General features: G+C 55.3%; 1 protein-coding gene and 1 long non-coding RNA gene across 5 annotated transcripts in view; one reads left to right on the top strand and one right to left on the bottom strand.

The window, feature by feature from the left end:
* SSBP3 (single stranded DNA binding protein 3) overlaps window positions 1-13,138 on the bottom strand; it is a 52,087-nt gene extending 38,949 nt beyond the window's left edge. Inside the window, exons 1-4 of one of the 4 annotated variants that reach the window (XM_065072120.1) lie at window positions 12,860-13,138; window positions 12,674-12,746; window positions 12,429-12,490; window positions 11,671-11,755 (exon numbers count right to left, since the gene is read on the bottom strand). In XM_065072120.1, coding sequence (XP_064928192.1) covers window positions 11,671-11,755; window positions 12,429-12,490; window positions 12,674-12,746; window positions 12,860-12,915 — 276 coding nt within the window. In that variant the 5' untranslated portion in view covers window positions 12,916-13,138. The remainder of the gene's footprint in view (window positions 1-11,670; window positions 11,756-12,428; window positions 12,491-12,673; window positions 12,747-12,859) is intronic. The other 3 variants (XM_065072123.1, XM_065072121.1, XM_065072124.1) reach the window with 3 other exon arrangements.
* Window positions 13,139-13,198: 60 nt separating this feature from the next.
* Window positions 13,199-24,785, top strand: LOC135580106 (uncharacterized). Its single transcript, XR_010474283.1, has 3 exons — window positions 13,199-14,877; window positions 14,986-16,675; window positions 22,754-24,785. It is a non-coding gene; the product is annotated as an uncharacterized LOC135580106 (long non-coding RNA).
* The last annotated feature ends 3,081 nt before the right edge of the window (window positions 24,786-27,866 follow it).

Below are 27,866 nucleotides of genomic sequence, written 5' to 3'. Positions count from 1 at the left end.
CAAACCAACCCCTGCATCTTCCACAGTCTCTCAGGTCACCTACCAGATTAGGAGGCCTGTTGCTAAGGCAACCATATCTTGCAAGTGCTAGCTGAACTTCCCCATCGTTTTTAACCCTTTAAGGAGAAAAAAAAAAATATATATATATATATTTATAAATAAATAAATGAAAGGGTAACGCCAACGACGCAACCTGCAGGAGACCAGCAAAGGCAAAGGGGGGGTGGCTGGGAAAGGGAAATAAAAAACCAGGCGCCCCAGTAGCCGCCTCCCGCGCGATGCACGCCGCGCTGGCTCTCTTCCAGGCAGCTAATAAAATTATTCGGCATCTGCACACGCACGCGAGACCCAGCAAACTTTCGATGTGCCTGGCACGGCAGTGGGGGGGCGGGGGGGAAGCCAACAAAAAGTCGGGTTATGCATATGAAATGGGGACAAACAAAGCAAAACCAGAACTTTTTTTTTCCTTTTTTTTTTTTTTTTTTAATTTTTACATCCAAGCCCTCACAGACGCCCGGCAAGCCCTACTGCCATGGCGAGCAGCCGGCGGTGCGCAGGAGGGGACAGATGGCCGGTGCTGCGCCCAACCCAGCAGCAATGTTGGGATGGAGGCAATGGGCGCCCGCGGCCACCCCGCCTGTTTGCCTGCAACCAAAGGCCAGGAGCATCCACAATAGGGATGCACGATAAAATAAAAATACGCCCCTCACCACCGAGGGACCATGTTCCAGCAGGGTGATGTGGACCATGGTCCCTTCCTCTGGGAGGATTAAAGCCCACTTTGAGTGCACACAAGCAGGAAGCCCCAAATATTGCAGCTTTCTGGGACAACGGGGAGGCCTGCAAGCAATAAGGAGGAAAAAAAACCAGGCAGCAAGGCGATGCACAGGCAGCACAAGGGGAAAAAAAAAAATAGGGAGGGGAGAAAGAGGCATGGAAATTAGGAGAAAATGTGGAGCGGCATAAATCAGGTGTGGGGGGAGCGGGGCCGTGGAGGCACAGCAGCACGTGCTGCCCTCCGAGCGCGCAGGCAGCATGGGCAGCCGGCTCCTGCCCGCGGGGTCAGCACCGGGAAGCGAATCAGTCCCTGGGAAAGGGGCTGCGACCCCCCCGGGTGCTAATTCAGCATGGGGTATCGGCTCTGCCACCCAACGCACCATTGTTGTTCCCTCCACCAAAATCTCTTGGGGAAAGAAAAAGCCTCTCTGCTGGCACTGGTCCAAAAGATGTTTGATCGCAAAAATTTAGGGCGCTCCTCTTTTTGCATCCCCCTTCTAACCCTCAGGTTGGTGTGAGGACAGCAAGTGTGATGATTCCTGCTCAGTTCCCCTCAAATGAGGACAGAAAGATGGGAATTTTCTCCTAAAGCCACCTCCTCCACAGCCCGCTCCAAAATCATCATAAAGAGAGGTGCAAGTGTTCCTGCCAACACAGCCCCGCTTTGCCCTGGGGCTGTGGTGACATGGGCTCACGGCTGGGCCACCACACCAAGGAGCTGCTCTGGTCCTGCCCTCCAACCTTGCCCCAGTATCGGCACCCCTGCACCTTGCCAACCTGCTGGCAGGAAAAAATTAATTAGCCATGTCCATCAACCCCAAACATCTGTAACCAGCAAAATTTACAACCAGAAATAAAGAGGAGTGACCTTCGCGGTGTTGAAAGACAGTTGGGTTCTTGTATTACAACGGTGGGGACAGGCAAAATTCATTATCTCTAATAGCCGTCCTTATAACCAGATTAAACACAAAGGCAGCAATTCCATATTCCCTGACCTGCCACCGTCCCCACCTCGAATGGAAGGGAACCCCCCTCTGCCACAGCGCTGCTCACACACATCCCATCGCTGCAAATTTGGTTGATGTTTATGCATGTGGCAGCCTCCATCCCTCCTCCCCAGGAAAGACAATAGCCTGGCTTGTCGCACCCCACCAGCCTGGGGACACCCAGCTGGTGTCACATCCCTCTGGGTCCTTCTCCAGGCAGATGCTTGGCTCCCCTGTGAGCATCCTGGGGGGTACAAGCCACGAGCTCCCCCCCACACCAGGGATGCTGTGGTGGTAACCAGAGTCGGGGCTGCAGATGTTTGCTCAGAGGATGCAAGGGAAAAACACCGGGTTTCCAGCACACAAACTGACCCTCCAGAAACAAATCGTCATGCCCCAGCGTGCGTACGTTCCCAAGCACGAAGGCTTTTGTCCTGAAGATGCAGCCAAGGCTTTCACCTCCGGCTGCGAGATGCACATGGTGCCAATCACCGGCTGGGGAGCGAGAGCCTGTTATTTTCATCAGAGGATGTTCTCTGTGGGGACCTTCAGCTGCCAGCCAGGAGAAACAAGCCACTGGAGAAAACCTGTGCCTCCTAATGGCTTTTTCTTCACCATCCCCAGCCCTGGCAGCGACACAAGGGCAAGTCCTTCTCCAGAAGATGAGCACCAGCAGGGCCGGCTGTTTTCTCCCATGTTCAAGAGCAACAAGTCAAACTGCTTGGAAAACACTTAAGGTGGGGCAGGGGGGACTAGCTTCAAATGGACCAGGCGGATGCTGCACCATGCTGGAGCAATGGTAAAAGTTAAAATTAATTAGCTGGCAGGATGACAAAGAAGCCATTGTGTAGCATGGTGGAGCAATCCAAGTACAAAGGCTTTATATAAGTCATGTTGAAAACTCCTTGATGACTGCAGGTAAGGACAGACAAGCTGTCAGGACGTGCCACGACACCCTGAAGGGCTCTGGAACAAGCAAGTAGATGTGTTTTTAATGATGAAATGAGCCCTGGAAGCCCCAACCTGGACCTCTTCTCCAGAGAAGACTGGCAAAGGCATGAAGCACCCAGGTGCCATCAGCAGAGATGCCCACGATAAAAAACAAACAAACCAACCAACAAACCTTCCAAACACAAACAGCTGATTTTTCTTTTTGTTCAGGGAAAATAGCTGCTGAGCTGGTCTGAAGATGCCCACATGCAACATGGAACAGCAACTTCTTCCTTGTGAGCTCCCATCTCCATCCCCAGCCATACCCCACCAAGCACACCCCTGTTAAAAGTCCTCCTAATGTGACCAAGTGCTCTGGAGGGGGGGACAACCCCTGTCTCAAACCAGGCCCCAACAGGGTTTTTCCAAGCCAGCCCCACCTCCTCGTTCACACCTACACCCTCAGTTTCGAGAAAGACCACAACAACGGAAGGGTCTCCGTTACCAAGGGGCAGATCATCAGCCTCCCAGAGCCACAGGGATGCAGAAGGGGGGCAAAGGGGACTGAAGCTGCAATGGAAAGTCACCCCAACACTGCTCCCAGCCACAAACCCCACCACCCATCTGCCTGCAGAGCAGGGAGGTGAAGGCAGGAGGGAGGCCGGGTGTGATTTACACCACATCAGCTGCAATGCTCTCCCGAAGAAAGGAGCTGAGGGGGAGGGAAGCACCTCACCCTTCTCTTCCTCCCCACAGCATCGCTCCTGGGAAGGGGGCTGCAGGGGCTCGAGCGGCCCTTGCACCACATTAGCTGCCCTTAACCCTAAGGGACCCCCGCCAAAAATGGGGATGAGCACCTAGTGAGGGCTGGGCAAGGAGGATGCTCTGCTGGGCTTTAGCCAGGGAGTGGAGCTGAGCGAGATGCTGCAGCCTTATCTGCCCACCCCCCAAGCCAGGGTGTGCTGCGAGGAAGCGCCCTGCCCCCTTCCCTGGCATGCACCGCCTTTTTTTCCACTTAAAAAAAAAAAATAATAATAATAAACCACAAACCCAACAAGCCAAGCTCGCAACTCCTCCTCCCCAGCACAGAAACTGAGCTGCAAAGTGCAGCTCAGGGCAGGCAGGGGGCACAACCAGGCACCACTACCTGCCCATGGGGGGACTCTTCCCCCTTACAGTTGCCAGAAATTAATAAATAAGTGAAGCCAAAGTTTGGAACACCCTCACAACAAGCCCCTTTTGGGAGGAAGGGGATGCCAGCCAGCTGCTTGCCTTGGTGGGCACCCATGGGTGCTGGGCCAGGTATGGCAGCAAGCACAGGGGTGGGAGCTTGGACAAGGGAGATGCAGGAGAAAACCCATGTCAGGGAGGAGGGACCGGCTCCAGGAACACCATGTGACGCCAGCGCCCGAGCTGTGTCGCGCAGGTCACGCTCAGGGGCAAAGCAGAGCCGCTGCCGCGCATCCCCCGCTCCAGTCTGCAGCCAAAAACATCCCACTTACAGGTGCAAGCTCAGCCCTGCAAGGCTGCAGGAAAGCAGCCCAAACCCAGAGAAAATGGGAGGGAAAGCCTCCGCAGCCCAGCCCCTGTTTGAGGCAGGCAGGAGGGGTGGTGAGAACTCATTTTCACTACAGAAAGCCGCTGCACCCCAGGGAGGAGAGCCACCAAATCAAACGTTCAAGGGTTGATGCAGAAACATCGAAAAAAATAATAAATAAAAAGAAAATGTTAGCTTAAGACACAGCCAGAGGTCTTCCTTTGGACTTTATCTTGAGGTGGCAGGCTGCAGCGGCGCTGCCTCACACGCAGACAGACAGACGGACCCCGCAGCCTCCTGCCCGGCCCTGGGAATACGGAGGTAGAAATCACAGAGGTGGAAATCACCTTGCTAAACGCTATCAGTGGTGGTGCCGATGGCCATGGAGGAGGAAGAGTAAGGCAAGAGGAGAGCACTTGATGGCTGGGTGTGAAGCACCACTTTGCTCTGCCCTGCTGCCCCAACCACAGGCCAAACATATAGGCATGTGCACCTATTTCTATATCGATATATGTGTCTTAATTCTGCATATTACACAAATATAATTGCATACATACACATGCATATATACATTTTGCTCAATTCTGATATTAACAGTCTCCACGCATGCAGCACTAAACTCAGGCAGGAGAGCAGGCATTTCTCCTTGTCTCAAAAAAAAAAAAAAAAAAAAGATGATTTAAATGCACAAACCTGAGACAAAAGAAAAGCTGGTGTCTCTGCAGCGGGAGCTATGCCCCGTCTATGCCCAAATCTTACCCAAAGCACTCCGGGTCCCCTTGTCATCCTGGCCAGGCACAGGGGAAGGCTGTCACCAGCCTGGGATGTAGAGACCAGAGCACGGAGGTGGCAGGGGCAAGCAGCTGGGTCCCACCATGAGTGGAAAGTGGTGCCCACACCACAAGCAGCCACGGTCGTATTTTGGAAATCCCCACCCCCCCCCCCCGGACTGCAGAACTGTAGCTTTGAGCTCAGCTCCTGGCACTTGAGGCCAAGAGCAGGAGTTTTGAGAGGAAAAAAAAAAAAAAAAAAAAACCCACAAAAAACACAAAACCCCAAAGCGAGGCAGAGGCGAGGTATTTGTTTACTTGCAAGGAGACATTTTTGCTCTGCACCATCCCAGAGGAAAGCACTGCACCCACTCCAACCAGACCCTCCCAGACCAGGAGGGTCTCCCCAAAGGATGTGCAGGGCCAGGACTTGGAAGGACAAGCTGCTGGGATAAAAGGGGCAAACACAATCATGGTCAGAGCTGAGCAGAAGCCTCAGCGGGAGTTTGATAACCCGTCCCAGGAGCGGGATGCTGGCGAGGTGGGGGTGTGACACTTAGGGGGACACATCCCACTCCATGGTCTTCGTGGGCAGAACCGGGCTGGGATGCACCAGGGGGGACGAGCTGCTCTGGGTGCTGCACCTTGCCCTCTGCCACACCATTTATATGGATCTCAAAGATAAACGGGACCAAAAGCCACTGGAGCAGCTCCCCCAGTGCCTCTCTAAAGCACGAACCCCATCAGCAAGGGTTTTGCACAGGCGGGTGCCATTTAGGAGGTGCCAGCTCTGCCGTGAGGGCTTGTGCGCGGTGAAAGAGGAGAAAGAGCCGGAGCCCCCCGCCCACTGCCCGGGACAGCTGTTTCCAATAGATCCAGGACGGCTTTACAAGAGAAAAAATAGGGAACAAAAGGTAGGAGAAAATCCAAGTTTCCAAGGTAAGGAAGGAAACGATCAGGAGAACAGGAAAGCCTCACTCGTACCCAATACACAGCGTCCTGACCTAACGAACCTCCCTGCTGCCTCCCCAGCCCCCGCCACCGGCTGGCCTCCCCGGCATGGCGACCGGTGGCCCCTCGCCCTCTTTGTTCCTGGGAAGGGACCCTGGAACACAGGGGAGGGCAGGGCTGTGAGCTTTGTGCTCGCCCAGAGACCAAGCATCTGCTGGGGAGGGAGGCGGCTGCTCCCCCCACAGCCCCCCGCGCCGGGTCCCCTCGCCGGCCTCACCGCGCTGGCCCACGTGGCTGCGGCTTCGCCAGGGCAAACAATGGGATGGCGCGGGCTGCCGCACTCGCCACGCAAGGCCTTCCTCCTCCTCCTCCTCCTCCCCGCCCCTCTCCAGCGCTGGGGGGAGATTAAAAAATAAAATACAAATAAACCACAGAAAATAATAATTAAAAAAAATACTCAGATCCACCTCATTGCTGCACATCGGTTCATGCAAGGCAACATCACGCTGCCCTGCACACACCGAGACAGGCGACGAGGCTGGCAGAGCGGGACATTCCCAGGCAGCACACAGACACCCGCCCCAGCACCCAGGGGTGCCCCTGCCCACAGCACAAACTCCCACCTGCCCTCCCATCATCAGCCAGGATTGAAGAAATTCTCCCCTCTCCTCCCATACCACCCCCCAGCTTTTTGTGGAGAAACCCCTCCTGGATTGGAGCTGGAGAAACTTTGCGTCTTCACACCATTTGTTGACATAAAATCCATCCCCTGCCTTACTTTTGCAGAGGCACTCGGGGCGGGGTGAAGGAGGGGGGGGGGAACGTCTGTTTCCATTTGAAACTGTCAAAATTAGCATTCAGTAATTAAAAATCACACCCTTTCTCTTAATAACCTAACCAGCATGATACAATCAGGTTGTGCCAACTCTTTAATCTAATTGACTAATTACAGATTTTAATTTAGTCAGTTACTGAACAACTGTTGACAATTTGTTTTCATTAGGGACAGAACAGGATAAATATTTAGGCTCCCCAGTCAAAGACTAAGACATAAGCTCTGGGCTCTGACCTCCAGTTTCCTGCCGGCAGCTTCTCCATCGGCATCACCCCGGGAAAGGTGCCGCTTCAAAACATCCCGGCCGGGCAGAAGTGGAGGTTGCTCCATAGCAACAGCCAGTATCATTTAAAATACAAAATTAAACTAATCCAGCTTTGCACGGCGCTCCAGCAAAAGCAGGGTTTGCGGGACTCAAGCTTACAGGCAGGATGGGCGCACCAGTACCCGAAACTGGGAGGGAAGGCTAAACCCAGCACACTGCCGGGAGGGAATTTCTTAAAGTGATGTGGAGTTTTGCAGCTGCTCCTGGCAGCCTGCCACTCCCAAAGGAAACTCCTCTCTCTGGTTACCTACCAGGGAACCCTGTCCCTGCAGAGCAGTGCTGGATGAAGCCCAGATGGAATGTGGTCCCACACACAGATGGGCTGGAGCCACGCATGTCGTGGGCTGAGCACCAAGCCCAGGGCTCCGGTGATGCCTAGGGGGGGCTCCCAGGGGCCACACAAAGGCATTTCCAACCCCAGTCCCTGCATTGTGCCAAAGCTGCCCCAAAAACATTTGCACTCTTACGCAATATGTTTCTAATACACTGGCTACAAAGGGCACATTGCAGAGGCACTCATGGACTGCCACCACTGGAGAAGCGCTCATGGATCTCCACCACTACCACCACAAGCACACAGGTATTCATGGACCTACACCACAAAAACAGAGGTCTTCATGGACCTCCACCACAAGCACAGAGGCACTCAAGGACCTCCACCACCACCACTGCAGAAGCACTCATGGACCTCTGCCACCAGTCCAGAGCTATTTACAGACCTCCACCACCATCATACTGGCCCCACACAGCTGTGGGTGCTTGGAACAGAAGTCTCACAGCCTTTGCTGTTCCTGGAGCAAGACGACAGTACAGCATGGGAGAGTCAACAGTCACACCAAACCCCTCATGCATGCAGAGAATCTGCTCCCAGGAAGGGTCCCATGTGGCTATCTCGCTTGTCAAGGTGCCACACCATGAGGTGGCTACACAGGCCACAGGGAGCAGAAGCTGCTGTGACAACCAGGATGGGAGGACGAGCCCCAAAAGCACACCATCGTTTCCCAGATGACACTTAGAAAGAACTGCAGCAGCTTCCCAAAGTTAAAAAAAGAGTAATAAATCAATGCTTTGCCGTTAATGGCAAGTTGGAGCCACCACTCCCGTACATCTTGCACTGCAAAGAAAACAGTATTTCAAAGGCTCCCAAGTGTGGGTCCTTCTCAGGAGCGAGCTGCAGGAAATGGAGGAGAAGGATGAAGTCAAAGTCTCCAGCAGCCAAAGGCTACTCTGACTTTCCTCTCCTGCACATTGACACACCAAGCTGGCTGTGCAGGAAGAGCAATACCACAAAAAAAGTATGTAACAACAGCCAACTAGATTTAAGTTCATTTTCTGTAGCTCGAGGCCAAAATCGACTGAAGTGGTTCTGGTGATCAAGTTTTCTGCAATTCCCCTTTCTATGTATTAGCTCTTTGACAGAAATTCACTGCGGTATTTAAACTGGCAGTCATCACTGCTAACTCAAATTGTATTGGCTTTCACGGCGTTGAAATGCTCAACTGCGACCAGCCATCGGCCAATTCCCAGATAACGCGGCGGCTGAAATCCCCTGTCATGCCGAGCGATCCTGTTGCAAGCCCGCCAGCTCCAGGAGCTCACCGTAACGCCAGGACGCTCGCCATGGGATTCTGTCCAGCAGAGGAGCCCAAATCAATGGCTATGGGTTGAGTTTTAGGAGCTGACAAGTGTTCATGGTGCTGCTACCTTGGATAAACTCTGTTGATACAGGTGGGAGAGGCTGACTAATGACCAGCACAACTTATTAGTTGTGTTAACAAACTCAGAGCTGTGCTGGAGATGGAAGGAAAGAGAGGCTCAGTGTTCCTCCCACTTGCACCTGGTGAATCCCTGCTCCCATCATTTCCCAACAAACACCTTTCTACCCAATCCCATCACCCTTTTGTCCCAGCTTAGGAGGAAAAAACCTCAGGAGAAAGCTAAAACCCAACATCTATCAGCCATGGCAAGTGCCTACAGCTTTCAAGGGTCTTCACAAAAAAAAGAAAAGAGGTGGAATTTCATTCCCCCCACTCCCACCAAAGAGTTGAATATTAAAAACCGAAGGGGGAAATCGGTGATTTGTCCTGCTGCTCCTAATAGTTTGCATACGGCTACACTGGGAAGTGAAGTGGAAATAACACAACATGCAAACCCCACCGTTAGCATCCCGCTAATAAGTGCGCCACTCTCCCTCCCACGGATGCATCTCCAGGGCGAGCACCCCACCGGTGCCGGCTACGGGACAGCAGCGTGCCAAACCCCGGCTGGTCTGGCACCACCACACTGCTCCCAGAGCATCTCCCTGACTTGTGCTTCCAGCAGCACAGTAAATACATAATTTCTGGGTAAATAAACACTGTATTTTGGGCAAACACTGAGTTTGCAGCGCACAGGTTGTCCATCATCGGCTAAGTGTAAATATGATGCTCTACCAATCTGGGCCAAGGCTTATATCAGGATATTTTTAACCACAACCACCATATGAAGTGATTCATGACTCACTGGTCCAGTCCCTCTCAGGGCTCATACCCCAGTTTAGCTGCCACGGACTGCTGATGGGTTGTGTGGTTTGGTGCTTGATAAAAACCTGCGCTCTGGCTCCGGTGCCCATCAGCGAGCCCGGCCACCACACTCACTGGCACTGCCAGCCCGCCCCAGCACCAAGGCTGGCAAGAAACAAGGTGCTATTCATATACCCCCAGTTATCATTCAGTTCTTTGGTCAATAATAAAGTTTTCACCAGGTAGGGCCCTCGCCCTGTAAAGTACACGCTGCACTGGGAAAACACTGCGGCTCGGAGAGGGACTGCACCACAAGCATCCACCACCGGCCACATCGGGCACAACAAGAACAACCCCTGTTTTGGGGCCAAAACATGTCCAGGAAAACAAAACCAATGCCACCAAGCCACAGCAAAAGAGAAAAAAACCATCTTCTTGTGAGTCTTGGCGGTAAAGCCCAAAAGGTAAAGCACTTGGGGCTGTTACAAAACTGCATTACACCGAGAATTAAAAACAATCAGGATTGTGTCTATTTACTGTAAGCTTAAAGCAACGTGTATTAAAGAAGTTTATGTGAATCATCTAATGCACTCAGGCCTTTTGTTAGAATTATTACCAAGCTAAAAAAAGATTAATTTCTCTAAATACACTAAATCCTCAGACACGATGAGAAGACTGCTGTGAATGGAGCATTTTCATGTCTTGGTTGCTAATGCCATCTTCACCTGTGGCTTTGCTGCCCTAAGATATACCTTAGCCTTGCTCCTGATGAGCTTGCTGTCCTAACTGGGCTCTAAAAAAACTCGGAATTTGGCCCAAAACACCCAGGAGGTGAGCAGCTGCCCACAACCAGTCAAGCACTGGTAGATGCGCCGCTGGTTGCCAGCTCTGACCCTCAGTTTAGGAGTTCACCATCTTAATCCGACCCAATATAAACAAGCAATGCAGAGAGTGGCCGCAAGGATGGACAGACGGATGGACAAACCCCCACCTAGCAAACACCCAGAGCTGGTTTCCCCATGCCTGGGCAGGACGGGCATTTTTCCACCCTGGGCACAGAGCAGAGGCAGCCTGGCAGCCAGCCCAGGCTCCCCTGTGCCCCAGGGTGACCACCACGTCCACCACCAGCATGCCGGAGCACCACAGAGGTCCATGAGATGCTCGCCCCGTGTCGCTCACCAGCAAACCCTCGCACAGCCCAACTCAGCCATGCTGAGGCAACAAGAAGCTTGGAAGAGAGGAAAAATGGTTTCCATACCATCAACTCCAAGCAGTAGACAAAACCAGCTCCTGCTGCAGGGTTTAAACTCACTTGACTGGGGTCCAAGCCCGCAGACAGGTGACTAATCCTTTGATGCAAATTCCTCCCAACGCTGCAGGTGCAGGTGACATGCATGGGACAGGAGCAGGCAGCCCACCCATCGCCCACCACAGCCAACACACACTCTCACCAAGACATGTCTTTTTGGGAAGCACGTCAGCCCCAGCATGCCACCCCAGGAGCATCATCCCTGGGTCACGCTAACACTTCTCTGGACAACAGTCCAAAATACCGATGGACAAGATTCACACTATCAACCAAGTGGGATCCACAACACCACCTTCAATGAGCAAATGTCTCCACCTTGCTGGTGTCAAGGGAGGACTCAGACAACCAAGAAGGCTCCCAGCCTCGCAAAAGGCAAGGAGATATTCTTTGAGGCATTCCATGGCATTTTGTGGATTTACCCCTCCACAATCCAACCCCCACCCACCCTTTGAGGTGTCCTCAGCATGAAACATCTCACCATCCATCTTATAGTAAACACTTTGATGTCCATCACTATGCAAAACTGCTTAGTTCTACCAGTAGCCTGTACACCTTTAAGTGCTTAAGATAAACATCTGAGCTAATTTACATAATTGCAACATTATGAAATACTGTTCAGTCAAATCAGAACATTGTTGGTTAAAAAAAACATGCTTTTGCCAGTCGGTTACGTTGGCTGTCGGTACGCCAGAGAAGCTGAAGCTCCCCAACACTGTAATTACCATGAGGATTAGAAACTTGTTACTCACGTAGTCATGAAAGGCTTTCGCTTCACTCGAATGTTCACAAGTGTCTCGCCTTTCGGGAGCTGCGCAGTAAAGGTCCCAAAACACGCTGCATGGTGGTCAAGAGAGGAGGCAGTTAATCATCAGGGATCATACACTGAGATGAGGTGGGGGGTCATGGGAGGTGAGCAGCTTCCCACCTCACTGGACCCACAGTCAGGGAGGGAACCCCAGCCAGATCCAGCCATGCATGATGCCACTTGGACCTCTGGAAGTGCCTGACCTGGTGCTGTCCCCAGGATGGGTGATGCTGAGTGTTTCAAGAGCCAATAACAGCCTTTAAGGGGCAACAACCCAAACACTTCATGGACTTTTCCAGCCCTGGCAGCAGTGCTGCCACCTCACCCTGCCATCCCCCGGGCGGGGGGACCCCACGGCCCCACCACAACTTGGTCCCTCAGGCCCCAGCGAGGGCTGCCAGGCCTGCCCACCGCCCCGGAGCCCGACCGCTCCCGCGGGGCCAGGGGTGGCTCCGCCGCCCCACTGCGCCTTGGCACCCCGCGGGGAGCGGGAGTGCGGAGCCGGGGCGGCTTGGGGCTCGGAGCCGGGGCGGTCTGCTGACTCACGCCCTAGCCGAGGCTTTACCCCACGGGGCCGCGCTCCGCCGGTGCAAACCCCCCCCAGCGCCCCGGGGCTACCGGGCCGTTCCCACCCGCCACGGGGCACCACGAGATGCTCCCACCCGCCAGGACAGTTCCCCCCGCGCCGTCCCCGGCACTTACCACCACCAGGAGTGCAGGAAACCGGGGGGCTCGCCCAGAGTGATGTTCTTCTCCCACCGGATCTGCGGGCGAGAGGAAGGGGGTGGGGAGGGGGGGATGGGAAGGGGTGGTGGTGGGTGGTCACGAGTGGGCGTGGGCCCCCACGCGCGGCGACCCCCCGGCGCCGCCGCCGCCGCCCCGCGCAAGATGGAGGGCGGGCGTGCGTGCGGCGGCGCACAAAGGGCGCGGGGGGCGGCGGGGCTCACCTCGGACAGGAAGGTTTGCGCCGACTTCTGGGCGCCGACGTGCAGCAGGTACTCGTAGACGTACAGCGCCAGCCTGCAACAGCGAGCGGCGAGTCGGCAGGGGAAAAGAGGAGGAGTTCTCCCCCCCCCGCCCCGCACAAAGCCACCCCGCCGCTACCCCACTCCCCACGCCGCCGCCGCGCTTACTTCTCCCGCGCCTGCCCGTCCGAGGGCACCGCCGAGCCCTTCCCTTTGGCGAACATGGTCCGCGCCGAGGAGGGAGGGGGGCGGCCGTCGCCGCCGCCGCCACCACCACCACCACCGGGAGCCGCTGTGCCCGCCGCGGAAGGAGCGCCAGGGGCTGTCAGAGCGCCGGCCGCCGCCGCGCCCCCATCGCCCCGCGCCCGCCGCCGCTCGCTGCGCCCGCCGCGCCGCTGGCCGCGCACCCGAACGTGGCCGCGCCGGGCACCGCCCCCCCTCCGCCGACGGGCGCTCCCTCCCGCCAATCACCGCCGAGGAAGGGCAGGGCCGACCCGCGCCACGCCTCTCTCCGGAGGCGGCGGGCGGCCTCCCGCGGCGGGGAAGGAGGCAGGGAGGGAGAGCGGCGGCGCGCGGTCCTAGCGTCCCCCCGGCCCGGCCCGCAGGCGGCGCGTTTGGCCGAGCGCGGCGCCGCGCCATGGCCCTTTAAGGCGCAGGGCCGCGGCGCGCAGCGCTCGCTGATTGGTCGGCGCCGCGGAGACCTCGGAAGGGGGGACTTGAAACCGCCCGCCGGGCACGAAGGTGGGGGGAGTGTGTCGGTGCGCCCGGGCGGGCGCTGCCTCTGGCCGCGGCGCCGGGCGGGACCCGCCGGGGATCGGACCGGTGCCCGCTCCCCACCGCCTCCGGTCCAGCCCCGGCAAGTCCCGCCCGGCGCCGCGCACCCCAATTCCGCGGTGCGGGCGGTGATGTCAGGGCCAGGAGCCCTAAGGGCAGCCTGGGGCCGCTCCCCCTACCCCGCCTGTCAGCTCCAGTGCCTCTGGTCACGGGGTGAGGCTTGCGGTGGAGCTTCTGCTGCCTGTTGTGCTTCGCTGCCCTTACAAACAAGGGGGGAAGCCACCCCCGTGGGGCTGGGTGCAGCCCTGGCCTGGCTGAGGGGGTCTCAGCCCTGAAATGGGCTGTGGGAGCCCTTTTGCCTCTCGTCGGGGGTTTGGGCAAGGCCACGTGCACCCCAGGGCAGCCGTGCTTTTGGGGGTCTTGGCACCCCTTGCCCCATTCCTACAGGACCCTGGCAGTCCAAGTACCCAGCACTTGTGGCAGTTTGCACGGGAACAGAGGTTGGAGCAGCACAAAAGCACAAGAGCTGCTCAGAGCTCTTCCCCCCTGCCCCGGCCTCACCTCTACCTCCAAAGTGACTCGCTGAACAAAAACCAGCAGAGATGCAGGCTGCATGTTAGTTACTGCTTGTTAAAATGAGGGTGTTACATACACCAAGCTTCATCCTGCAGACGCTTGGAGAGTTTTGAGTGGGGCCGTGTGTGCGCAGTGACCCTCCTGCAATGTGGGGCAGCAATGTGGGGAGCTGTGGGGTGCAGGAATGACTCCTCAGGTGGCAGGTAGTCCCGCTGTGCCCCATGGGAATATTCCTGGCCATCAGGACCTGCCTGAGCAGGGCCAAACTCGCTTTAGAGCAAGATTTAAAACAAACAGGAGGAAAAATAAAATCTTGCAATGCGGTAGGTTGAAAAGGATCAAAACTTGAAGGCACCCGAGGTCCTCTCTTGGGAAGAGAAAACCCAGGACTTTGCACACACAAGTTTTGCTTTGCAGGGCGAGGTGATGGTGGAGATGACAAGACAGGCTTTGGGGGCTTTTCTCCATGCACGTCTCTAGCACAGACCAGAGAGCCGGGCCAGGCAAATACCAGACTTCGTGTCTCCTGAGCCCTCGTGTCCCTCTGCTGCTCAGATGGACTCAAAAATAACCGTGAGCCTCCCCCGGGACTGAGGCTATGGGATAAATTTGACCCTGCAGCAGCACGTGAGGCATCTGCTAAATATCCCTGGTTAAAAATAATACTCTCATATTCTGTACCTTCTGTGTGGAGGTGGAAAGCATTAATGCCGCCGGCATCATGGGTGCCATACCCTGAGCAGCAAAAGGGCCTCTCCGTGCCCAGACTATCACCGTGCTCCGCTCCTGTTCATCAACAGTTTGTTTACTTTAAACCCCTTGATTTTCAGGCATAGGTGAGTAGCCAGAACCTGGTCACCTCCTGTCCCTGACCCCTGGGGTTGTTTGGGACATGAAGCTTGCTCAGGGAAATGCGATGGGAGCTGGGATCTTTGCCTCCTTAGGTGCCTTCAGCTCTCTGGTCTCCACCCAAGAGGGGAGGATGTTGCCAAGATTCTCAGAGGTGAGAGCAGCCTGGGGGGGCCAGGGAACCACCTCAGTTCTCCCTGCTCTCCTCTGGACCAGCTCCAGTTCTCGGCTGTTGCCAGGGGAGATGGAGAAGAGCAGTTGATGGGAAGCTTCCCGTAAGTGGCACCAAAAAAAAGTCTCACTGTTGGCATCCTGACCTACCAGACACCAAACACCGACACAGTGAGGGTGGCACCTCGCAGCCCGCATGAATTCACAGGGTACCAGCCCTGCCTTCGCATCTTCCACGACCTGGTGATTAGAGCAAATTATAAAGCTGGCGCTTTGGACCAACTTAGCTAAAGATGAGAAGGGAGACTAATTTCATATCATTGCCACCACAGAATGCAATTAAATGGCTCTGCAAAGTTTTAGCGCAAGTTGTGACAGGAAATCTGGGGGGAAAAAAAAAAAACAACAAACACAACAACAACAAAAAACAAATAAATCCCCATACCCAAAGCCAGCAGCTCTGTCTAGCCAAGCCACTGGTAGACATACCGAGGCTACCGAGCACTCCCAAGGCTTGGCGGCCAACCTGTGGGCTACCTGGCTTGGCTTTCTCTTTGTCATGAGTTTTTCTTGGATTGCAGCAATTAAGGCACCAGAATTCATTAAAAAAAATGAAACCAAGAAACCAAGAGCCCAGCTGGTTTTAACCATCCACCTGTGGATTTCTCCCTGGTCGGGGCTGTGTTGCACAGCACCCACCCAGTACCCAACAAACCCCACTCCACCAAGCCCAAAAGCAGGAGAAGGTGCTGGAGGGGAAACAGGCAGCGTCCCCCAGGCACAGCAGGGACAAGAGACGAACGTACCGGGCACTGCTGGCGGCTCAGCCCGGGCTGCTGTGGGATCCCCGTGGGCAGGGATGCGCAGCAGGAAGGACAGGTTTGGGAGGGAGCAGCTGTGGGAAGAGTGGCCTCGCCACGTTGCATATTAACGCTCTGCGTGCTTTAATTGCGGTGGGACCTCTTGCACGGAGCCATTAGCATGCAATGCGGAGGAACACGTATTTTTGGGATGCCTGCCTGGCTTGCAGACTCTCAGCCAGGGGAAAGAGGTGGGCCGGGGGATGCAGGGAGAGGTGTCTCGGCCCTCGTCCTCCCCCTAGGGATGCCGCTGGAGTCGCAGCTCCTTCCTCCAGCCCCTGAATCATCCCCGCTGCCATCTGCTGCACCCTCTCTCTTCCCCACAGATGTCCTTCTTCCTTCCCCAGGAGGAGATGAGAACCCAGGATGAGGTGCCAAACGCGACTTCAAACAGCATCTAATAAAACATGGGATTAATTTCTTCTGACTGGTGTTCAATGGCTCTGATTAAGCAGGGCAGGATTTAATTAGCTTGTTTGGACTGCCTGGAAACCCCTGCCAAAGGTGAGGGAACCTCAGCAGCTGGCTCCCCCTGGGCTCCGACCACAATCCAATGGGTGCAGGCAGGACCTTCCCCCCATGGAGCAGAGACCACTGCCTCTCCTGCCAGGCCAGCAGCTCCTTCGAGATCCTGCGAGCACCCTCTAATGCTCGGGACGGGTGCCCTTGGCTCTGCTTAATTCCGGTGACACCGATGGGGCAGGCACAGGAGGACAGGGAGGAGCAGGACAGGGGGTGATGAACACACAGGCAGGTAGGTGGCCCTGCCAAGGGGACACTTCTGTCTTCCTGAGCTGTGTCTCACCTTCTAAACCCCGTGCCTCTCAGCATAAACCAAACTCACCCTGCCACTGAGCCCTTGAATTTAAAGTAACCCTGTTCTCTCCCTGATTTACTACCAGTTGCTGGCTCCTCTCCTCTCCCTCCGCCTGTCTCCTTTAACCCATTTCATTATCTATGCTAGCTTAGGCTTGTCTACGTGGGAACATCACGGTGAAGTTATTGCAAAATAGATGGGCTGTGAATGTAAAGCGTGGCAGCTCTTCCCTGGCAGCTCCCGGCTCGGATTCCTCAGCTGCAATACCTGCATCACCTGGGCTGCAGGCAGCCCCTGCAAAGGCCAGAGCAGCACCCATGGTGATGGTTTTAAACTGAAGGAGGGGAGATTCAGGCTGGGCATGAGGAAGAATTTTTTACGCTGAGGGTTCTAAAACACTGGCCCAGGTTACCCGAAGAGGTGGTGGATGCCTCATCCCTGGAGACATCCCAGGCCAGGCTGGACAGAGCTCTGAGCAACCTGAGCTGGGTGAAGATGTCCCTGCTCATGGCAGGGGTGGCGCTGGATGAGCTTTGAAGGTCCCTTCCAACCCAAACTATTCTATGATTCTATGGGGGACACGGCTCCCTGACTTCCCCTGAATTCAGGAAGGTTGGGACAGAAAGCTGCATTCCCAGAGCAGGCACTCCTGGGATTTTAACTCTTAGGAGACAAACAGAGAGAGATGGCTCAAAGGGAGAAAGCACCAAACATAACAGCTGCAGAGCAGAACTTCCCCATCTGAGGAGCATGGACAACTTGTGCACCCCAAATCTGCGCTCCAAGGTGTGGTTGGGCTCCTGAGGAACAGGATGGGCTGCACAGAGGCAAACTCCAAAATGTCAGACCTCTGTCATCCCATAGCCCTGACAAAGTGTCACCTCTGCCCACCACCTGCCAGTGCCAGGTCAGGTCCTCATGTTCTCCACCCACCTTGCCACTAGCCTACATCTCCCTGCAAGGGATGTTTTGCTATTAAATATCCTCTCCCTAAGCTAACCAGCATACAAGAGCAGTGGCACAGTGATAACCCCCAGCCTGGCACTTACCAGTGAGAGTGGCATTGTCATGATGTGCTATGCCCCTGCTCGTTCCCTGTGGCTGGGCTCCGGTGGCAGCTACATGGGGCCAAGAAGGGCACTAGCATGGGATGAGGATGCTGCAGGGGGTTATGTATAAGCACTGCCCATAGGTCTTCTATGGCAATGGTATAGCAGAGACCCTCCCAGGGGGTCACTGCAGAGCTGTGTGTGCCTGAAGCCCCTGTAGACAGGAGGATGGTCAGTGTTTTCCTTGCTTGCTGCCCTCAGCAAGGTGGGGTTTATGTGGGGAGTGGGTGCCTGGCCAGCATTACGGGATTGTCATGGTTTAATCCCAGCCAGCAGCTAAGCCCCACACAGCTGCTCACTCACTTCCCCCTGGTGGGATGGGGGAGAGACTCAATAAAGTGCAAAAACTTACGGATTCAGGCAAAGACAACTGAACAGGCAAAGCAAGAGCTGTGCATGCCAGCAAAGCAAACCAAGGGATTAATTCACCACTTCCCACGGGAAGGCAGGTATTTGGCCATCTCCGGGACAGCCGGGCTCCATCACCTGTAATGGTTACTTGAGAAGACAAATGCCATAACTCCAAACATTTCCCTTCTTCTTCCCCCAGCTTTTTATACTAAGCTTGACATCTTATGGTATGGAATATCCCTTTGGTCAGCTATGCCCCTCCGACTTCTTGCTGGTGGGGAGGTGTGAGGAGCAGAAAAGGCCTTGACTCTGTGCAAGCACCACCCAGCAACAACAAAAACATCCCCGTATTATCAACACCCATTTCAGCACAAATCCAAAACACGGCCCCATACTAGCTACTAGGAAGAAAACCAACTCCATCCCAGCCAAAACCAGCTCGGGGACCTAAATCCAGCTCTGCTGGGTCCAGCCTCCTTGCTCTGAGGCGGAAGCGCCTCTGGGTTCTATCAGTCCTGTTTCTTCCCCAGCCTGAGTCCCTTATCTGCCGCCTCTTCCATCTGTCTCTGCCTGATACGGTGACCCGAGCCAGCCGCCCCCGCCGGCACCCTGCAGTGGGCAGGAACATCTCTTTGGCTCCGCTTTCGCCAAATGCTCCACGAAACTGGCCGAAGGGTGACCTTGGGTTTCGCAGCAGATGTCCCCACTGCTGCCACTGGCCCCACAGGTGCTCCCAACCAGGGTGGCCATGTGCATGGGTAGAGCTGTAAACCTGCTGCCAGCACAGTGGCAGTACGTATATTTTAGCAGCCTTATTTTAGGCAAAAAGCTGCTGCAGGGTGAGCTGTGGCCCAACTGGCTCCACTGCCCACAAGGGTTTTTTCTGATGTTCGCAGGAGCTTTTTGGGAGAAAGGGGAACCCCAGGAACTGGAAGAGAGGGGAGCAGCCTCCCATTGGAGTCATCATCCTCTGGGACATTTGCCTCTGCTGCATCCTCCGAGGTTTCAAAATCAGCTCAAGACCATGCGACCTTCCCCACACCCTCACTGCACTCAGCACCCATTTTCCTAATTCAAAAAAAACCCCTGTTTTCCTGGCTTGCACCCTTGCTTTTTCCCATGGAAATGCTGTGACCAGCTCTCCCCCTCTGACCTTCAGGCAGGGAGCTGCTCCTCCCCAGCTTTCACCTTTACTGTTTTAAGCCCGGTCTCCTCCTTCTCCCTCTGAGCACTCCTCATTTGTGTAGAGCCTGCATGACTTGCTGACCCAGCACTCTTGCCCGCTCCTCCATCTGTTTTGCCTCCACGTGTAATGCACGTCCATTATCTTCCCCGGGAAAAACGTGCAGAGCAGGGTTGCGGTGCCACATTGGGGGCCGTAACTGCACAGGGGTTCCCATGCACTGCCCAGGGTCCCCCACCTGGGTTTTACTCCCCATCTGCCTTGGTACTTGGCCCAGACAACTCCAAGGATGAGGGAAATGCCAAAATATCTAACTAGAGGGCTGCCTGCAGGACAGTGATGCTCCTCTGTGGTGCACGCTGCTGTGCCGGCCAGCTCGCTGGCCCTGGGGACCTTTGCACTAAGCCAAGCTTAGTGCTCAGGCTGCTGACAGCCCCCTCACATCCTCTCCCTGTCTGCTGCTGGATGAATGGGGAGGGGGCAGGGGCTTGTGGCTGCCTAAAACAACAGTCTGGAGGGTAAAACAACAGCCCAGATGTTAATAGCCCAGATGTGTACACCAGCCCAGATGGGAACTATTGCCCAGCTCTGCCCACACCACAAACCAAAAGATGCTTCATGCCCCAGCACCTCCCTCTGCCCCAAAATCTCATCCTGCTGCAAGTGCTGCTTGTGCCTGGGGCGCAGCCTCCAGGGTTTTGCTGTGCCCACAGTGTTCCCCCAGCTACCACCCTTGTCCCAGCTGGTGACAAACATGAGAGCCATCGCATGAGACCCAACCAAAGCCTCTCCTGGTTTGATCAGCAGGGGCATGGGCTGCTAAGCACAGTGCCTTGTTAGCTTAATGAATGAATTTCAAAGCTGGGCTTTCGAAGCAGTTTTGGAGATACAGCAAACTCTTTGGGAGTGCCAGGCTAGGACACAGTCTCAGTGTCTCCAAAAAGCCTCATCTTCTGGTTTCTGAGTGAAATAATAACCAAACCAGGAGATTTTCATAAAGGAAATCAGCAAAGACAACTACTTTTATATGTAGGCTTAAGTATTTAGGTCAGTATTTTTAGAATAAATAGCCGTGGGTTGGTTCCTATCTTTTTGCTTTCATTTTTCACACTTCAGCTTCATTTTCTCGAATATGGTTATAGTGAAGCAGCAATTGGGTTTTTCAAAGCGCTCACACCTACCAGCACACTGACCTCGCAGGCTCCCGTTTCTCCACTTGTTCCTCTGGCCTCTTCTTCTCCTCTGAGCTCTTTGCACAATTAGGGGGTGAACCCAGTCCCCTCTGCCTTTAAGATTTCCCTGAGAGGAGGGATGGGCTGTGGGGTGGTCGGCTCTGCAAGGAGGTGAGGAGCTTTGCTGGTCTAAACTGGGAAGGGGGTGCACATGGTGCATGTCCATGGTCCATGACGGATACGTTTGGCTCCGGGCAAGGCTCCATCCTGCACCCAACAGCACCCAGTCCCTTCCTGAACCAGGGAGAGCCTGGGCCACCAGCTGGGCGTTGCACCCTGCAGCCTGCTATTAAAAGCAAACCATCTAGAAGAGTCCTTCGGAATGAAAGCAGCTTTTAAAGGAAACATTGGCAGTCTCGTTTGGCTGCAGCAGAGCCTGCTTTGCTAACGGCCTCCAAAATTAGAAGAGGCTCAGAAAACTTAGGACGGATGTTACTGCAGCAGAGCGGGGAGGGGGGGACGCTGGAGACTGCTCAGACTCAGCTGTGCTTCCCCAGAAACCGGGATGCTGCTCCATAGCCCATCCATACAACCTTTTTTTGGTGGGGAGAAGATCAAATTGCTGTGGGAACGGAGCATGGGGAGCAACGCCTGGCCAGCGTGGAAACCCTGGGCACACACGTGCAGCTGGAAAAAGCAGCAATCTCCACTGTGCTAAACACGCTCCACAGGAGCAACGGAGATGTGCCAAAGCCTCTTCATGACTTAGCTCCTAATAAACACGCTGCGGATGGGAAATGAGCCTTTGGCTTTCCCCAGCGTGGGCAAGCAGAGAGCAGTGATGCTCTGTCCCTCTGAGCTGGGGGGAGCTGGGGGCCACAGGGCACGTCCCTGCTGGTCTCTGGGGCTGCGGCCAGGCTCCTGCCTGTCCTGCATAGCTCCTGAGGGAGTTTATCCCGAAAAAAGCCCTCCTCCTCCCCAGCTCAATGGCTGCTTCACCTCCAAGAGTTATTCACAGATAAACTCCATAAATTCGGGGCACAGCCATTTTATCACTCCTGGCAGCTCTCTGTGTTGCCTGCCACAAGGTGAAGCCAATGGAGCTGGGAAGGGATGGAAAACCAGCTCCCAGGAGAGCTGGAGTGTCAGAACACCCAGACAGAGCTGGCTCTGCTGTGGGACAGCAGGGGCCACGGGACAGCCGGATCCTGCCCCAGCTCTCTGCCGGCCTGGGCAATCTGAGGCTTTGTTCGATGCAGGGAGGCACGGGAGCAGCAAACCTCCTCCTCTCTGCCTTGCCTCCATGGATGATTTATTTCGACACGCGACTCCAGCCTGTTATGCTGCATCACTCCAAGCGCTTTATTGCCTCTGGCCTGGGCTGGCGACATCCCCCCCACCCAGCCCCGGCTGCCCAGGAGTGGAAAGGAACCCTCAGGGCCTGCCGATGGGGCTTATGATGATACCAAAACGCTCCTGAGTGGTTAGTTGGCCTTTCCTGACCTGCTGAAGCAGCTCCCCTTCTCCTGGCCCCTTCTCTGAACTCGGTGTATCACTGCTTGATGGTCAAACACTACCCGCCAGCTCCCATTCGCGGCTGTTTGAGATTCCCATCAGTGGGGAGGATGCCTCTCAATGCATTGGGACTATTCTGCTGGATAACCACCTGTAAAAATCAATACATTTAAAAAAAAATCCTTAATTTTGCAGCAGGCACGTGGGCAGCGTATTGCGGTGGCTGGGCAGGGACCCGTGCAGGCTGTTCCTGCACAGCACACAGTGCCCCCAGCCCTGGGACCCGCTGCCCACCAAGCTCTGCTACCGCTGCCAGCAGCAGGAGCTTGCTCTGCTATGGGCAAGCTTGGATTTTGAATTTTAACCAAACCATAGATTTTTATTTTCTTAATTTCCAGGTTGCTGCCAGCCCAGTATTCCTTTTTCCTGTGGAAAAGACAAATCCCAGGATGTGATAATTGCTGGGGGTGCTGATGGGGAGGATGGGAGCTGGAGTCCCAGCAGACCAGGGCACTACATGCTCACTGTATCCCCCCTAAAACATCTCCTTGATTTCACAGCCTTCCTGGAGTGCAAAGCAGCCATCGAGAGGGGCTGGACTCAGGCTTGCTACTAAGGACCTACCATTTAGCGTTGAAAATTTCCTTATCTTCTAATAAGGCTTTTTAATTTTTTTTTTCCCCAGACCCGCCAGCAAGAAGAAACCCCTCCTTGGGCTGGGCGAGATTTCCACACTTCAGTGCCGGTACAGAGTGCTCTGCATGGCTCGCATTCCAATTAACCCAGCGTGGGCAGTGCGGTGGGTGCTGAGACCCACCTCCTCTCCCACCCTGGCACCACTGACATTTTTCGGAAGGAGTCACTCGCCCCTCCTTGGGGTTGGGGTTTCTGGGTCCCACGGGGATTGCGGTGTTGGGGTTTCCTGTTTACTCACGCAGCTGCACCAGTGGTTGGAAAATCCGGGGTGCATTACCCACAATGCCAAAACATCACCAGGGCCATCACTGGCTCTGGTGTGCAGTTCAAGGCCTTCCCCCATGCCAGCTCCTGGGCTGCAGGCTTGCAAAAACCCAGCCAGCAAAAGGCTTTTGACGAAGGAAGACAGTACCAGCAATCTGCTAGTATGTGCATAATTAATTAAATTGCATAATTAATAACACTGCATTATTTATAAAGGGCTAGGGGATGTCCCTGCCATAAGCAAGGGGTGAGTGCCACCCTACCCTGCAGAAAGCCGAGGCCAAGCCCTGCACTGCCTGCCCCCAAGCCCCCACGGGCACGGCCACGCATGGGGCTGCATTCCCTTGGGTGCGCTGCATTTCCCTGCCCGCCCCGCGCTTGGCTGCCGCCAGGGCTTGCTGGCGTGGGCAGCATAGGCAGAAGCCGGGCAGGGAGGGTGACGGAGAGGGAGGGGAGGGGAGGGGAGGGGAGGGGAGGGGAGGGCCGGGCCGGGCCGGGCCGGGCCGGGCCGGGCCACACCGTTCCGTTCCGTTCCATTCGGGACCCCGCCGGGGCCACCCCCCCGCGGAGCAGCGCAGCGGGGCGGGACGCGGAAGGGGCCTCTTGAAACCGCCGCGCGCTGATTGGCGGGGCACTCGCCCCGCCCCCTCCTCCTCTCCCCCCCCCCTCCCATCCCCCTAGCCCGGAGGGGCCCGGGGGTGCTGGAGGGCTCCGTCCCCTCGCCCCCGCCCCCGGCTCTGGCCCCGTCGGCGGGCGGGCCGCAGCCGCCGGAAGGCCGCGCCTGTGCGCCCGGGCGGGGCGCTGAGCCGGGGCGGCCGCGGGCACGGCGCGGGGGGAGCGGGAAGGGCGGGGGGAGCAGCGCGGCCGCTCGGAGCAACGGCGCCCCCTGGCGGCTTGCGGCGGCGCGGACGGTGCCGGTACCGAACGGAGCCCTTGGGGTGCTGTGTCCCCTGTACCCTCCCGAGGTTCTGTGCCCGTGTGCCTGCCCGCTCCCAGGTGTCCTTGTGGCCCTGCCGGTGTCCCGTGCCTGTGCATCCCCGGGGTCCTGTGCCCATGTAGCCCCCCGTGGGTGTCCTGTGTCCGTGTCGTCCCCCGGGATCCTCTGCCACTGTGCGTCCCTGGCGGGGTCTTGTGCCTCTATATTCCCCGGTCCCGGCAGTGTCCTGTGTCCCTGTTCCTGCCGGCGTCCTATGCCTGTGTGCTTGATGTTAGTGTCTCTGTGCACCCCCGCAGTGTCCTGTGCCCACCTCGGGGGTATCCGTGTCCCCATGTGCCCGTGGTGTCCTGTGCCCGTGGCTGTCCTGTGCCTGCACGCTCCTCCAGGATGTCCCAGTGTTTATGGACCCCAGGCCTGTCCCTGTCCTCGCGTACCCCCGGGTGTCCGTGTCACCACACACAACCTTGGACTATCCCTGTCCCCATATAGCCCCTGGGTATCCCTGTCCCCACATGCCCCCTTGGACTGTCCCTGTCCCCATGTACTCCAGGCTGTCCCTGTACTTGTGACCCCCTGGGACTGTCCCTGTCCTTGTGGACCCCCAGAGCTGTCCTTGTCCTCATGGACCCCTCTGGGCAGTCCCTCCCCACACAGGCCACCATCAGCAGGTCAGTGCCTTGGCACCTCCCAAACCTTCTCCAGAAGGTCCTGCTTCCTGGTGGCCTTTCCTCCTGGTGCTCACAGTTGGGCATTGGTGTCCTGTGTCACCTGCTGTCCCATTTGTTAACCAGCGTTCCAATAAACAATGCTTGCTCTGGACTTCCACATTTGAATTAAAACCAAAAGAAACTCCACAATGAGATGGAGCCCAGCTTAGCCTAATGGCACACGGCCTCCCTCCTCCTCTCTGTTGTGGGGCGGGCAAGCTGGCCTTAAGAAATTAAGTAAATACCAACGGAGGAGTTGAAAAATAGGTTACCTTGTAATTGAATTTTTTTTGCCTGCAGCTAAAGAAAAATTAGCCTTCCTCCTATCTTGTGGAGCCTGTGTGTTTGAGAACTTACCGGGGTGTGTAATAACTGAAAGGATGGCGTGACAGCTCCTTGGCCCAGCCTTTTCCACTGCCTCACTCCTGAGCTCTGCCTTTTTTTTCCGCCCCCCCTTTCCCCTGCCTTTAAACTCCAAGCGCTGTCACGGAAATGTAGAGCTTTGACAGCTCGGAGGAGCCAGGAACAGGACTCCTGGCAGAACTATGCAGCCCCAATACTGCACCAGGAGCTGGGGGAGAGCCCAAGTCCAGGGGAGACCCCAGCTCAGGGGGGGCTGTCACCCCTTTACCCCATTCCATCATCCCATCTTGCAGCAGATGCTGCTACAGCCACCATCGAGTAGCAGAGGCCATCGGGGTGGGAGAAAGGTTCAGGGCAGAGCACCCCAAGTGCTGGACCCTGAGTGGCCAGGGGGTCATCTTCCCCTGTTTGGGGGGATGCAGGACCCCCAGCATGGGCAGGCAGTGTGGCTGCAGTCTGGCTCTCCTCCCCACAGCTCCAGCAGCTCCTGATGCAGCAAGATGACACAGGCTTTGATTTATTGAGCTGGTGCATTAGTATCAATTTTTTTCCTCCTTTTTCTATAATGAGCTGTTTGCATAGTGGTGCCTGCTGTGCTGCTCTTCCTCCTTCCCCCCAGCACCCAGGTTTTGAGGGGCATTTCCCGTGGAGAAGAGACCTGCAGCCCAACCTCGGGTACCGTACCATCATCCTGCAAAGAGGGAGATGTGCTTGGCCCCCCCAGGAGCCAGGGACGCCTTGAGCATCAGCCTCCCACCCCTGTTCCCACTCGGGGTATGGGATCACGGGTGCAAACCCGCCTGGGGTGCTGAGCATGGGTGGCTGCACGGCTGGGGTTGATGGGTGCACCCCATGGCAGGGAGCAAAGTCCCTACTAGGGGAATACAGGGCAGCCTGGGGCATCCCAAGAGCATCTCCAAGCCCCTAGCATTTTGGTGTACCCCCCCCAGCAGCAAGTCGAGGGCTGGGACTCTCACTCCCAGCTGCTCAGCTCTGTTTCCACCAGGCCCATCCCTGGTTAAGGTCTTGCTCCTGGGCTCACAGGGCTGCTGGGGTCAGCACTCGCCAAGAAAATAATAATAGTAATAATAATAATAGCCAAGAAAACCTATGCTTCTGCAAAGATCTGACTTAGGCTGCATCCACTTTTTCCCACTGCTGAGCCTATGAGCAATTAATCCTTCTGACTGCTCCAAGAAGTGATGAAACCAATAGGTCACTTTTTTTTTTTTTTTTCTCAGCAGTAATTAATGGTTTAATTAACACTCACGACATCCAATTCCCATGGCTTCGCACGAGCAGCCTCCACTGCCAGGGCCTCACTGCACAGTCTCCAGTAACTGGGGGTGGAAAGGGTTAGCTGCCGGCTGGAGGCCGCCCATCTGGCCATGATTTCATCCCAAGCTGGAAACTTCTCCTCCTCCTGAGCAGCAGCGGCATTTCCAACACCTCCAACAGCCTGCTTTGCCTTTGCACGGGCTTGTTTATGGTGCAGTGTCTTTTATAGTCAAGGGAAGAAACCAGGCGCCATGCGCTATGCACGGCCCTTGTTATTTACCCTTAACAATTTTACAGTATTTTAACACCAGTCCCCAAGAAATTTTAGTTGTCCCAAGGAGAATAGCTGCTTGTAACCGGTTGCTAATTACAAGTATGAATGTCAATTAATTCATTTAGCTAATTATCCACTCTCTGAGCATCACGCACCAAAGAACTGTAAAAGATGGGCATATGGTGATGGATGGGAAGGAAGAAGCTGGTGCCTGTGTGTGCTCACCGGGATGCCAGGGCGAGGGGAATGCAGGCAGCGTGAGAGAGGGGGGAACACTACAGCCTCTGCAAGCTGTAATTACAGCACAATGCTAGTTGGGCCTGAAAAACATCAGCCCTTTCCTTGCAACTTTTGTTTGGAGGCTTGTGTGTGAGTCAAGAACCTGAAGTGTTTCTAATTGTGCTGCTCCCTCTGACATGGAGGTGGGGAGGAATCATTTTCCCTGCAACCAGCAAACCTCTTGATCATCAGGGATTGCAGAAACAAACAGTCCTAAGGAGGGAGGGAGAGATCCCTGATGAGCCTCCATGCTAAAGGTGGGGAATGTGTGCTGGAGGATGCTTGTTGCAATCTGGCCACCTGTGAGCCTTACAGGGCACCTGTGCTGCTGTGAGTGAATATAAAACCATCTTGGTGAAAAATAATCTTTTTTGCTGTCCCAAAAAAGTTTTAAAGGAGATATTATTTTCTGAAATGATTTGAGTTAAATCACATCTGGGTGTGCAGACTTACCTGGGAGGCACAGAGGAGGTTGCGGGGGAACGGCAAAGCAGACACACCCTCCCCACTCTCAGAAAGCCAAAGAGGAATTGCATATTTTATCTTAGCAGCTGAGCAGCACATGCTCAGTGGGGTTAAAGTCCTCGGTCAAAGCAGGACACCAGTCTTCTTCCAGAAGGAATCTCCATCACTGTAACCCAGTGAGACGCTGCTTCCATCCCACCATCAGATACTGATACTTGGTGCCCACCACGAGCATTTGCTCTCTTCCAGGACTTTGCTATTCTTATTTACCAAGAAAACAGAGGTCTTATTTCCTGTGTAATTTGCTTGATTATTTCACCGCTGACTTTCCAATGGCAATGCTTGTGCTGCCTGTGCCAAAAGGAGCTTTGATCAAACTCGTGTACGTCAATTACCAAGATTCACTTATAAAAGCACATAAATAAAATACAAATAGAACAACATCTCTCCCAAACCCAATAGGCTGTATCATTGATGTGGCGACATGGTGATCTGCATTTTATTTCCTTATTATCAAAAAAAAGGGGGTATATTA

Source organism: Columba livia, chromosome 8 (genome assembly GCF_036013475.1).
Source record: "Columba livia isolate bColLiv1 breed racing homer chromosome 8, bColLiv1.pat.W.v2, whole genome shotgun sequence".
NCBI classification, from domain to species: Eukaryota; Metazoa; Chordata; class Aves; order Columbiformes; family Columbidae; genus Columba; species Columba livia.
Note: the sequence above shows the minus strand (reverse complement) of the source record. Positions and strands in the feature narration are given on the sequence as shown.